Source organism: Nasonia vitripennis, chromosome 1, assembly GCF_009193385.2.
Source record: "Nasonia vitripennis strain AsymCx chromosome 1, Nvit_psr_1.1, whole genome shotgun sequence".
Classification (NCBI taxonomy): Eukaryota; Metazoa; Arthropoda; class Insecta; order Hymenoptera; family Pteromalidae; genus Nasonia; species Nasonia vitripennis.
Genome location: NC_045757.1, coordinates 29,034,032 through 29,046,570, shown reverse-complemented (window position 1 = coordinate 29,046,570; position 12,539 = coordinate 29,034,032). Strand labels below are relative to the sequence as shown.

The window sequence follows — 12,539 nt, the reverse complement described above, 5'->3', positions numbered from 1 at the left end:
GTGAAAAAGTCGAACCGTCGGATCTAGTCGTTATTGATCGAGAAATGCGCGACGATTTGAATATGAAGCTATGGAGGGAAAGAAAAAGGCATTGAAATGTACGAGTATTTTCTACGATTACAGGATAGAATTTAGGCAAGAAGCAAAAAGACTGGCGCGACTCAACGATCGAAATGTCGCGCGGTTACTCGGTGCCAGCCTCGACGATGACCCGATGTGCATCGTTCTGGAAAACGGCGAGTACGGAGACCTAAACCAGTACCTGCAAAGTCACGTGGCAGAGACGACCACTGTGCAAACGGCAAAAACGCTGAGGTAGGTCATGCACTTATTTGTGATAAAATAAATTTAAAAAATTTCATTTCATTTTCAATCCCTATACAAAGAGTTCAGTCGACCCTTTTTCGAAACCCAAACGACACTCTCGCGCGACTCCTCGATAACAGAGCTTTAGAAAGCTCTGAAAGCGCACATCCTGTCGAGCAAACACTCGTTTTTCTTATCTATGATCGCGTCGAAGCGTATTTGCAAGCGAATCGTGCGAATCGACGCCGAGAAAAAAAATAGCAGCTCCTCTCGGGGCTGAATAGCCTGTACTAAAGGACCGGCGCCGAGCGAGCGTTAAGAATTCCGAATGGGAAATCGATTGGCTTTTAAGTGCCTGTTGTAAATAATTAGATGCTTTACTGGCCTCTTACTTTGCTTAAAATTGTAATGCGCGGAATAAGTGCTCTAGAATTAATTTTCCAGGCGCCGCGGCGCCGACCGGTAGTGCTTTATACGCGCGGCTTCTAGCTCTATTGAATCTTGTTTTTGAAAACTGCACTCGAACATATAGCTTGTTCCTTTTAAAGCGTTATCTCATGAGAGGTGCGGTTGATTTGATTAAAGTCCTCACTTCTTTTCCAATATCTTTTCCAATCTATACGATGTAACCAAGTGCCTCTGAAGAATTGCTAATAACGCACGTCTCGCTATAAAAATACACTAAAAACACCGATAAAATTCATTTACAATTCCGCGCGTGCACTTCTATGAAAGAAATATCCAGCATACGCTCAACGAGATTAGCTGCATTGAAATCGATATATAGGTATACGCGTATAAGCAAACTTTCGTCCCCTCTTGCTCTCGCATTCGCGCGTACATAGGCTGCACACAACACAGAAGGCGAACGAGCCGGAGATATTTACGCAGTAGAGGTTATATAGTCGATCAGAGCGATTCTCCTCGTTTATACAACCCGAGAGCCGAAATTGTTTGCCCTTGCCGCGTCCTACCACCGCCGACTGTTACTACTGGCAAATGCGCGGATGGTGTGCACGCGATACCGGCCGCAGACTGGATGAAGCTAGAGAGAGACAAAGGCTTGTTTGTGCGTGTGTGTGTTTTGTGGATAGAGTGGATTCTCGGGGGATTTAGTGTAAAATTATTATGAATTTATGTCGAAATGAAAGAGTTCCTGATGTTTCCACAAATGTTCGAATAATCGCAGCACACGTACACTACGTACCCCATTCCGACTCCTCGGCGAACAAATTTCAATTTTCTAGCCAATCGATCAAACACGCGTATGCAATTAGTCTCGGCGCGCTTTGTCAAACATTCTTAGCGTAACAAAGACCGTAGGTATTGCGCGCGAGTCAACTTTTCGGAAAAGCCTCGCGCGCAGAATCCCCTTCTCTCTCCCTGTACGCTCGACACTGCAAAATCAATGCGGCATTGCAGTCGAGGTGGAGGAATCGATCTCTCGGCCTGGCGCAAATGAAGTGTAATTTGCGATCCAACAAGCCGTGACGATCGAGCTCCTAATGGCAAGCGGCGCAGAAAATTTTTACGCCAGACAAGTACAGCGGCTGCGCCTGCAGCTTATGAGCGATCGAGCGTGCAGTCTGCTGGAGTCGGAGGGATGAGGGCTTGTGCGGGAGAGACGTTGGATGATTTTTTCCTCGTCGCTGTGCGATTGCAGCTTTGAGTTTGCGTTTCGAGCTGAGAAACGTGCGGGTATTAATTATTGTTGTAGGTCGTTGACGAGAATTTAAGCGCCGCGTGATTTGCGCGCGCACGAGTTCGTTGTATAATCGCTTGCGCACGAGTCGTGTGTAAAGTTTGTTCGAAACGCGAGTCATTAAACCGAGCTTTACGACTTGCTTCATTTGATTTTCAACAATTTTTTTTTATAGCTCAATAAATTGAACTCCGCCACATTATCCCAGCAAGAATCAAGCATCAAGCATTATCCTCTCCGCGAGTCTATCATTCTTTCCCCCCACTCTGTCCCTCCAACAAAGCGCATGTTCGCTGAATCTTCGACCCACTTCCCTTTGTCTCCTGCGCCGATCTTCCCTCCGTACACACCTTCCCTTTGTACATACCCAACGGGGATAAACATTAGGCGAGGATATACGTCCTCGTGAACTCGCGGAAGCTCGTTTTACGCTTACTTTGACTATTCGGCCCGACTGAACTAGACTCTCTCTCTCTCTCTCTCTCTCTCTCTCTCTATCCTCGTGTATGTATACGATACACGAAGATTCCGAGAGAGGATTCAGTTTTAAGCGACACTTGTCGCGCTTGATTTCTCTGTTGCAGCTTCGGCACTCTGATATACATGGCTACGCAAATCGCATCCGGCATGAAGTACCTCGAGGAAATGGACTTTGTGCATCGGGATCTTGCTACGAGGTAAGGATTGCGCCAGCGAGCAGAGTAGTCTGTGTATATACTGCTAGACACGCGATTCTCAAAGCGTCTGACGCGCGAGAGTGCTGATTTCGTCGCTTCGAGTTTCGCCCAGCGTGTGTGTGCGTGATTTGACTGAGCGACACGTTTTTACGAGCTGATGCGACGCTTCTCGAGTGCGGAATATATTGCTTTGTATTTTATTAGCATACATACTTAATTTGAGCGCCGTGTATAGAGCATGATTTATATCCGCAGTTACATCAACGAAGTCGCCGGTTTAAAACATTCGACCATACGGGATTTTAGCGGGCACCGATTAATTAATCAGTTAATCAATTAATCCATCACATCTCGACGCAAACTAATTAAAAAACGAGCCATAATTTTCCTTCCATGTACACCAAAGATCGAGCAAACGAAGATGCAAGTATATACCTCTACGATTATAATTAATTCATTTTGCAATCGCAAAACGTGCACCTGCGACGAAAAAGCAATAAAGATTATTTCAGAGATTTAAAAAAATCAGTAAAATACATTTTAACAATTCGTCGAAAGTTAAGTCGTACAGCCCGTGGTTTTACGACCCTTGGCCGTTCGGTGGGCGCGTTTTACCGTCGATGCTCACCCCCTGTGTATTATAACGTGTAGATATACATATATACACACACATACACATATATACACCCTTACGGGGAGTCAATAGCGCGCGAGCCGATGCAGCAGGCGGCGCGTTTAATGGAGGCACGTGTACCAATTATTAACTCTAATCATAAACCTTAATTATAATGCCCTCCGGTGGGCCGCTGCTACATAACTGTCAAGCCCGAAAATTCATTAAAGGTTATTTATAGAAACGTATTTGCAAGAGAGGAATGGAGGATAAATATAGCGGCACACGTAACTGTGCGCGCGTTATATTCGCGAGCAATATACTCGCCCACTCTCTTGGCCATTCATCGACTCGCGCGCAGTTCATTATTGTGTTTATTCACGTTTCAAAGCTAGCGCTGCAGAGGGTCAGCGGAATTGCCGTTTAATCAGTTCGATATAAGACGAAACGAAACGCGTTTGTCCCCGACGACCGCGCGCGAGTTACGGAAAAAAAGACGATCGAACGTCAAGCGTCATCGTACGATCGATCGAGTCGACGCGTGAATTTTTCCAATCTCCTCTCCTCGCGAATGATATGAAAAAAAAAAGATGTCGTGCGAAGCTGAATCCCCGCGAAACTTTCGCAATATTATCTAAATTTGAACTCCCAACGATCCGTGCCCGGTTGACGAACGCAAAACTCCGCAAGCTCAAGTTTTTAAGCGCCGCGTTTCGCCTTATCTGTACGTTACAGGCGCGACTAGAAGGTGAGCCCTGAGTAATAGCGAACTTTGCTCTTCTTTTTCCCTCGGCTTCTTCTTCTGGCGCTACTGCTACTGCTTCTTCTTCACGCTCGAGACGACCGATTAAAAGTTTTGACTAATTGACCGGGAAATGGAACGGCTTGTTATACCCCCCCCCCCTCCCGGCTTCATGCAGGAATGTGCACTAATTAGCTACTTCGATCGGATAAAAAGCCTGAATGACCTTCGGTTTGAAGCTCGATGCAATGTGGCCTTCGCCCCTGCGGCATTGGTGTAATGAACCGCGACGGGGCTGCTGTCGTTCGACGTTTTCATTCTATGGCTGACTTGAAGAATTTCGATATTGGATCGTTATTATACAGCGTCGAGACGTCCTGGTCGACGTTGAGTTTGCCTCTGCGCTGGAATCATTGCACTGGTTGTGTTATTGACGGGCGTGTCTCTTTGATCAGGCTTGGTTATAAAGCTGGTCTTGGAATCATTAGAGAAGCGTAAATGAGTTTATTTCATCGAGCGTAATATGTAAAGGGGTGGGCCGTAAATCAGATTATAAAGACTCGTCAAAATCGATATACCTTTAGAGTATACCTGAGCATTTAAAAATTCTAAGAATACACTACTTTCCCATATACCTGCGTACACAAGAGCGTCGCAAAATTCAATTTTTCATTTACTATACGGCATATTTACGCGTATGCTCCCTCGATTCGAACAGTAAATTATGCTTGAAATTTATGGCTCACCATAAACCCACACAGCAACGTCTGGTACTAAACTTGGATGCCGTAATAATTAGATTTCTGAGTTACACGTCTATATATACGTCACAGTTTTTAGCTCTTTATTATCCGCAGCTTTAAAATTCCCCCGTAAACTTTTATCCAATATACTCCGTGTAAAGCTCTAAAAGCAGCATCGAGCGGCGTAAAAACATAATTTTTCCGAAAAGCAAACATCGCGCGTCTGATGTACTTAGCACTAAAGTTGCAACAATTTTCAGAAACTGTCTGGTTAGTCAGGGCAACCACGTGAAGGTCTCGGATTTGGGACCAGGACGAAGCGCCTACTCGGCCGACTACTTCAAAATCGAGGGTCGACCAGCGATGCCCATACGCTGGATGGCTTGGGAATCGATGCTCGTGGTGAGTTGTACTTTCTTCTCGACACACATCCCCTTTAACGCCGGACTAGCGTGTGCTGAGCACCTGTTTCCGTTTGTTTACTCGCTGCTGCAGAGATTTTTGGCTCTTCGCGTGGGCACCCGCGTGCTTCGATTGCAACGAAAGGCGCGTTGTGCAAATATACCGTTTTTAATGCGTTTGCGATTATTTTTCATGCGAAAGAATCAGTCATGAACGAAATTAAAGCTTACAGTGTCAGTTCTTATAAAATTGATTTTTTACTACAAAGGACCTCATATTTTTATGAAACTGCAATTAACAACTTGCTAATTACGCGTTTTTTATTTCATACAGCATACGATTGTAAAGAAAAGCGCATAGTAACCCCCAACAATACGAAATACCGAACATATTCGTCAATTCTCCAGAAAAAAACCTGATTACCGAACAATTCTCGAAGCGAAACGCGCCTGAAAAAAAGTGGTCGTTTGATAAAAAAAAGTACACCAAGAGCGCTATTGCGTTTCCAAAAAGTAACCTCGTCGAGCTCAGCGTGTACGAGCAAAAAAAAGAGGGCAATTCTTTACAAAGCCCGAACGCACAAACGAAGCGGAGCGAAGCGCGCAAATAACCGGCGCAATCAAATGAAACACTTGACTACTGACAAATGCAGTGTTTTGGCATGCATATTTTACAGCGAACAAAGTTGCGCGGCCCCTCGAAAATTAGTCGAGTTCCATAGGGTGCGCGGCATTTTGGAGGAATAACAAAGAAGTTAGCTGTGCGTGTGCGACTATACAGCCAATTTCCGACTTAATAATAACGGATTTGGTCTTTGCGAGGGAGCGTGGCTTGAATTTCGACGATAAACATTCGTTTAAATTCATTAGGACGTGGATATCGCAACGCAAATGAAAAGTTTAATTACGCTGGATTCAACTTTACTGTTTAGTTTAATTTCACGAGGCTGCAGCGTTGTGCGCTACTGCGAGAGAATATTTTTCAATTAGGAGCTTTGAGAAGCTGCAGTAGCAGATTGGAGTAATCTGATTAGAGCATTTCACAATTAATTCACGCGATTAGGGTAGAATAGCACTGTTTCCGATAAATATTTCGAGTACACGTAAATAAGCTGCTGAACTAGAGCCATATTAGAGTATGAGCTACGAGGCGCGCTTGCATCGGGACCTTCACACCCATACATCATCTTTTCAGAGCTGATGAAAATTAATGCCGCTCCAGATAAATACTCTCATTGTTCGTCATTAATAACGCACAATATGCTCGCTCGTGAACGCAAGGAGCAAGATAGCATCATCGTCCTCTTAACGTAAAACAATTTGCGCTGAAGCTCGCCTTAAAAATAACTCGTGGAATTCAATTCCAAGATATTCTGAGATATAATGCCACTACAGACACTGAACAGACAAGCTCCCGAGAAACGTCAAACCTTAAGAAGCTCGAAATCTCTAAATAATTATTCATGCTCGCACTGCGGGTGCATCTCCATAATTATCACAACTATACGTGGCAGTTCCATCAGTCGAAAATCCTCACGTCGCAAATCCCTGAAAGCTCGACTCGCTTGCGATTCCCCATCATTATATTCTAAATAGCGTATGAAATCCAGCTGCACATACTCGGCGTCATGAATGTTTCATTACCGGCCATCATTTATCCGCTAATGAAACGCGGCCCGTTTGCTTGACTCTGTTCGGCAATTACAGTTACTTCGAATTACCCGCGCGCGCTCGCTCTTGGGAGAGAGAGAGAGAGAGAGAGAGAGAGAGAGAGAGAGAGAGAGAGAGAGAGAGAGAGCAAACGTCAATTCCGCAGAGGAGACACGCGCGCGAAAAAGTATATGTACGTAGCCAGCAGCGAAATTGCGTTTACGCAACGTGTGCGCCAAACGAAATTGCAGAGGCGGCCGCGCGACGAGCCTTTTTCCGGACTTTCTTTTCTGGGTCGCGAACGCGCGGAAATTTCGCACGCGACGCCCGCGGAGAGGTAGGGGCATGATTTACATAATTTGTAAGCCGGTGGCGCTGCCAGAGAGAGAGAGAGAGAGAGAGAGAGAGAGAGAGAGAGAGAGAGAGAGAGAGAGAGAGAGAGAGAGAGAGAGAGAGAGAGAGAGAGAGAGGATAAGCTCTGAACTTTATAATGCGAAAAGGCGAGAGGGGAATTTAATTCGCGCGCTGGCTCTGCGGCTGTGCGTTCGGGAGAGTCCTTTGATCTGGTTAACCTCTATTTATGGCCGTCTTGGAAATGCGTAGCTGTGCAGTCTCAGTCTTACCTTTTTTTTCATCGTACAGAGGATGGATAAACTTCGCTGCCGGATCGGGAACAAAATTTTAGAACTAATGCCGCCGGTCTTATCGGGTGGATTACGCCGTCTGGAAAAAGTTCATTCGTTATATTCACCCGCGAAGGAAAAAATGCATATACAATGGTTTTTTGTCAAAATTGAAAAGCATTACAAGCTAACTCCCTTAACGGCGTATAATGACTCGGCCGTGAGAAAAAGCGTAGTCGCCCTGCAGGAAAACATAAAATTTTTCCGAGACTATTAGGCGAAAAGCGAAGGCCAGAACGAGCGGAAAAATAAAGCCCACCGGAGAGAAGCAAAAAGAGAAGCTACTCGCATATTGCGCGCGCGAGTCCGCGGCTGATTTATGGAAACTAACCCGGCGCTACTTCTCCGAACTTGCCAAGTGCGGAGAATCGAATTCGAAAAGCGAGTTATGCGCCGCTCCGTCTTATCTCGCTTTTTTCATCTTCCGGATTTCGCGAGGAAAGATTATGCGAATTTTTCAAGAAAAAGAGAAAAAACGTAGGAACATCAGCTACTCCCCAAATAGACTTCCATCCCCCTTTTCGATCTTTTCCTCTACGCATACGTAGCATGGGAGGAGTAAACAATTTTTTTTTTTCGTTATTTACAGGGTAACTACACGTCGAAGAGCGACGTGTGGGCGTTCGCCGTGACGTTCTGGGAGATCCTGACGTTCGCACGCGAGCAGCCGTTTGAAGAACTGCCGGACCATCGCATTGTCGAAAACGCGACGTACTTTTACCAGGAGGACGATAGGAGGGTGAGCATCTATCCGCTCTTATATTTATTGCCCTCGAGAGCGACATTTTCAATATAATAGGATAATAAATCATTAGCCGCTGCTTGCTGCTTCTCCTCTCCTCTTCTGATGCATGAATCTCGCGAGCTAATATTGGCCCTTCGGAGAATAATGAAAAAATTAGTCCGTCGCACGCGTCCAATGATTTATCGATCGATTTTTCTATAGCCTTGAATAATCCTGAACGAAATTTTTTCCACAGCTGATACTGCCGCTACCGAAGAACTGTCCGAAGGAGATGTACGACCTGATGCGCGAGTGCTGGCAGCGCAACGACTCGGACCGGCCGAACTTCCGCGAGATCCATCTGTTTCTTCAGCGCAAAAATCTCGGCTACAAGCCCAACCGAAACGACACCTGATACAGAGAACTCGAAGGCTGGAACCTCATCCGGCTTTCCATGATGGGCGAACTCAACGGTAACTGGTGGGAGCCGAGCAGCTGCACTACTGCCAGCGCTACTTCGACAGCCGATTGAACGTGCTGCGACGTATACGACAGCCCGAAATGACAAAGATCAAGACAGAGCAGCTCGACAATAACCGCGCGCGCGCTTCCCTCTCGATATATCGATGTGTACGTGTCTGTCCTCGAATCGATGTTCGATAATGCGCTATCATCCTTCAAAACTCGCCCTTACCCTCTGCTGTACCATACACGCGAATGATTTAGTTCTTCCGTGGATATATATATATATACAGAAAACGGTACTTTCGGTTTTGGGGTGCTTGGAATTTTTCGGTTTCGGCTTTCTACGTTTCTCTGTTCTCGGGAGGAAGGTTATACGTACGGACGGAGCGAGATCTCGAGGTTTAGGGTGCGTGTTATGTTCCCAAGATCGAGCTTCTCGCGTGTAATAAGAATGAAGAAGTTGTCGTTTAATATTGAAAAGAAAAAAAAATGTTCTCACGACTGTTGTTTACGCATATGATGTATACTCTATACTATACCACTTGTTTCGCAGAGTTGTACTGTTGACCATATGCTTGCGTTTATATACATATACGATTTGATACGAAAAGTAATTGATAAAAAAAAAAGTCAAAAACAAAAAGCAGCAGCAGCAACAAACGGTACGATAATAAACTTCCCACGAACGTAATTTTAACGAAATGCAGACGAGGCAGCAATTAACGAACACTATTTATCGTCAGTTGGCATTTTCACAGCACATTTGAAATATAACTCTGTTAGCTACCTGATAAATTTATAAGATGGTATCCTATGTAAATGAATAAAAAGTTATGATAAAAAAAAGAAACCAGCCACGTTGTTCGCACTTTATTTCCAATCCCGCACACGATCCACGAAATAATTCAGAAAATACATCCCAACTGTAATCGTAATCGTCGTCCGATCGCTCCAACTTCCAAACAACACCGATTCGTAGCGTATAAACTCGATACGCCACTAAATCATTCTCGAAACTTCTTGGCGCGATCCGCTCCATTTTCATCCGAAGCACATCCGCAGCAGGCCGTGTTCTGTTGACCTGAATAATTGAATTTCCCCTTTTTTCCTCTACGTCCAGTGGAGCCGCGGCGAATGGCGATTTTATTTTTTGGTCTCGACGAAAACACGCCGCAAATAAAGGAAAACAAAAACGAGCAGCCGTCGAACAACTATATCTCTCCCTCTCTCTCTCTCTCTCTCTCTCTCTCTCTCTCTCTCTTTCCAGCGCTTGTAGGTGAGGGTGTATCCGAGAGAGAGAGAGAGTGGGGGGGAGAGAGTCTGAACGGCGAGATGTCTGATTTACAGCTCTGCGGTGAAACAAGGACGCGGGTAAAAACACGCGGGAGGCGAAAACGCCAAAACGATATGAGAATGAAGATAACGAATTGCTGCGCGAGTGGCTCTGTAGTTTCGCGAGTCGATCGATGTACGGGCATGATTAAAGCTTCTTTTTATTCGGCTTCACCTTTTGATGAAAGTGTATGCATGCACTTTCATTTCGCCGGAAATATTTTTCGTTTTGGTTACTCGCTATTCACTTTCGAAATTTTATATAAGCGCGTAATGAGAGGGTAAAAAAGAGAACTCAATATTTCATAATTAAAGCATTTCTACATAGTGTTTTCGAAATAAGGTACCGCAAATTCACTGAAACCAGTCGATTGAAAAATTCCCGCTAACACCCCACAGCTACATCCAATTTGACCACCAGCCAATTAATAAACTTCCCGCAAGCCCAGTCCATCAACCAGAGTCACCTGCATACCAAAATAACTCTCGCGGTCGAAAAAAAAGTTCCGAGCTATCTCTCGCGTTTTAACTTTCAATTCTGAAACTCTCCCAATAAATCTCTCGTCGAAGCCATCGAAATCGGCCTGTACCCGTATCTGTTCAGCGAAAACGCTGTCAAAGACCGGCTTGAAATATCGATACCTACGCGCACCGTCAAGAGCCTCTGACGTACACCCACTGCAGCCTTGTAAACCCGCCTTGACTCTCACGGCGTTAGATCAAAGCTCGTTGTACTTATGGCCGGAGAGTTATTTTGGAGAAAAATAAAACAGGCGCAAAGTCTCGCTTGTAAGCCGGAACAATCACAATTCATCAGCGACGGCGACGATTTGCGCTCGATTGATCTGAAAATAACACTAAAACAGGGGACGTAGGGCTCTATATGTGGGGAGGGGGGGGGGGATTGCTACAGCGTCGCGCCGTGTCGACGTTAATCGAGAGCCAGGGTGTACACTTGTTAGCAGCAGCTACGATGAGACTCGCACATCAGCTATGTCGTGTTCGGATGCGATGTTGTCAGCCCGTGGAGAATGAGTGGAAAAAATTATTTACGCCATAGCCTTGTGGCGTAAATTGAATTTGTTTGTAACCGGTTTTTTTTTTAGTTAATTCGTTGTCTGCGGATTACTGCAATTTTTACTGATAGGGTGGACTCTACTACTGATGTGATACGTAATTACTTGATCTGACTTATAAACTAAATCACTGTATTTCCATTTTATGTTAGTCCAAAAAAATAACCACAATTCTTTCATCCATTCTACAAAAGAAAAATACAAATACCTCCACGAATAAGTACAATACTCGACATAAATCAATCAGCAGAACGTCACGTATAACCTGCGATTCCTTCTTCCTCCTCGACGAATGTATAGGAATCTCGAAATTGATATTGTCAGCACTCGGCCACGTATCGCGTATTCGAGCGAGCGCGTTATGCAGAAACCACAGGTCACGTCTTCCATCCGCGCAAGGATACATCCTCCCAATAACAGAATAGCCAGGCTCCTCGCTTTCTCCGTTGCAGGATTTTCATCGACGCAGCCTCGAAAAAAGACAAGCCGTCGCGAGTGATGATACATCGGCCGCACTCCCTCGCGCTCATTCATATCAGTGTCAGTCGCCGTCGTCGTCTACACACGACGCCACCAATTTCTCGACCCTCCTATTTCAAGCTCCGGGAAATCTAGAGTGTGTGTGTGTGCGTGTGTGCGTGCGCGGGAGAAGAAATCCTCGAGAGCGAGTATAAATTTCACTTGTCGCGCGGGCCCTTATTTGAGCGCACGTGCGACCATTATATGTGCATACGTGCAGCCATAGAGAGAAAGATGCGGGTGTGGGAGGAGAGAAAATGAAGAGAGGAGAGTAAGGGACGAGAAAAGAAATAGAAACGTCGGAGGCTCTTTTTCGGGTGGGAAGTGAATTCGCGTGATAGAAATGGGATAAAAAGCACAGAAGCGCGCGCTCGGTTTGAAATCTGGTATTTTTCTGAAAGGATTATGGGAAGTCCTTTTTCGCTTTCAAGCGATTTTCTCTCTCTCTCTCTCTCTCTCTCTCTCTCTCTCTCTCTCTCTCTCTCTCTCTCTCTCTTTCTCCTGGATTCTGTAAGGAATACGAATCGACCCTACTTTCGCAAGACTTAGAAGTAATTTAATTTTTAACTTTATTTCAGCGTCGAGAGGTAAATTCTCGCTGCACTGTAGCCGATATATTCGCCGTCTGACCAATCTCGGATTCTACAACTGGAAAGAGATAGCATAATTTTTCAGAAGCAGAATTTTTCAAAAGTATTGAATATGTAAAAGAGAAACCGCGGCCGTTCCACTATTATATTTTATTTATTTTCCGTTCAAAGTTGCTTAAAAATTTTCGATCTAGGATCAGCTTTGATGTATAGATTTTCTCTACTTTCAAAAGTGGCAAAAAATTAAAAATTTTTAGTGGATTGACGATAGATTGTGAGAAAATCTTATAAGCGAATGTCATAGAGAAAAGAGTAA

The 12,539-nt window shown here is 44.9% G+C and overlaps 1 protein-coding gene across 6 annotated transcripts in view; it reads left to right on the top strand.

Annotated features, from left to right (window-relative positions):
• Window positions 1-9,552, top strand: part of LOC100120219 (discoidin domain-containing receptor 2) — a 185,155-nt gene extending 175,603 nt beyond the window's left edge. For 5 of the 6 annotated variants that reach the window (XM_031920837.2, XM_031920840.2, XM_031920836.2 and 2 more), the window contains 5 exons: window positions 124-315; window positions 2,593-2,685; window positions 5,044-5,185; window positions 8,107-8,256; window positions 8,498-9,552. In XM_031920837.2, coding sequence (XP_031776697.1) covers window positions 124-315; window positions 2,593-2,685; window positions 5,044-5,185; window positions 8,107-8,256; window positions 8,498-8,656 — 736 coding nt within the window. In that variant the 3' untranslated portion in view covers window positions 8,657-9,552. The remainder of the gene's footprint in view (window positions 1-123; window positions 316-2,592; window positions 2,686-5,043; window positions 5,186-8,106; window positions 8,257-8,497) is intronic. The other variant, XR_004226327.2, reaches the window with a different exon arrangement.
• Window positions 9,553-12,539: the final 2,987 nt, after the last annotated feature.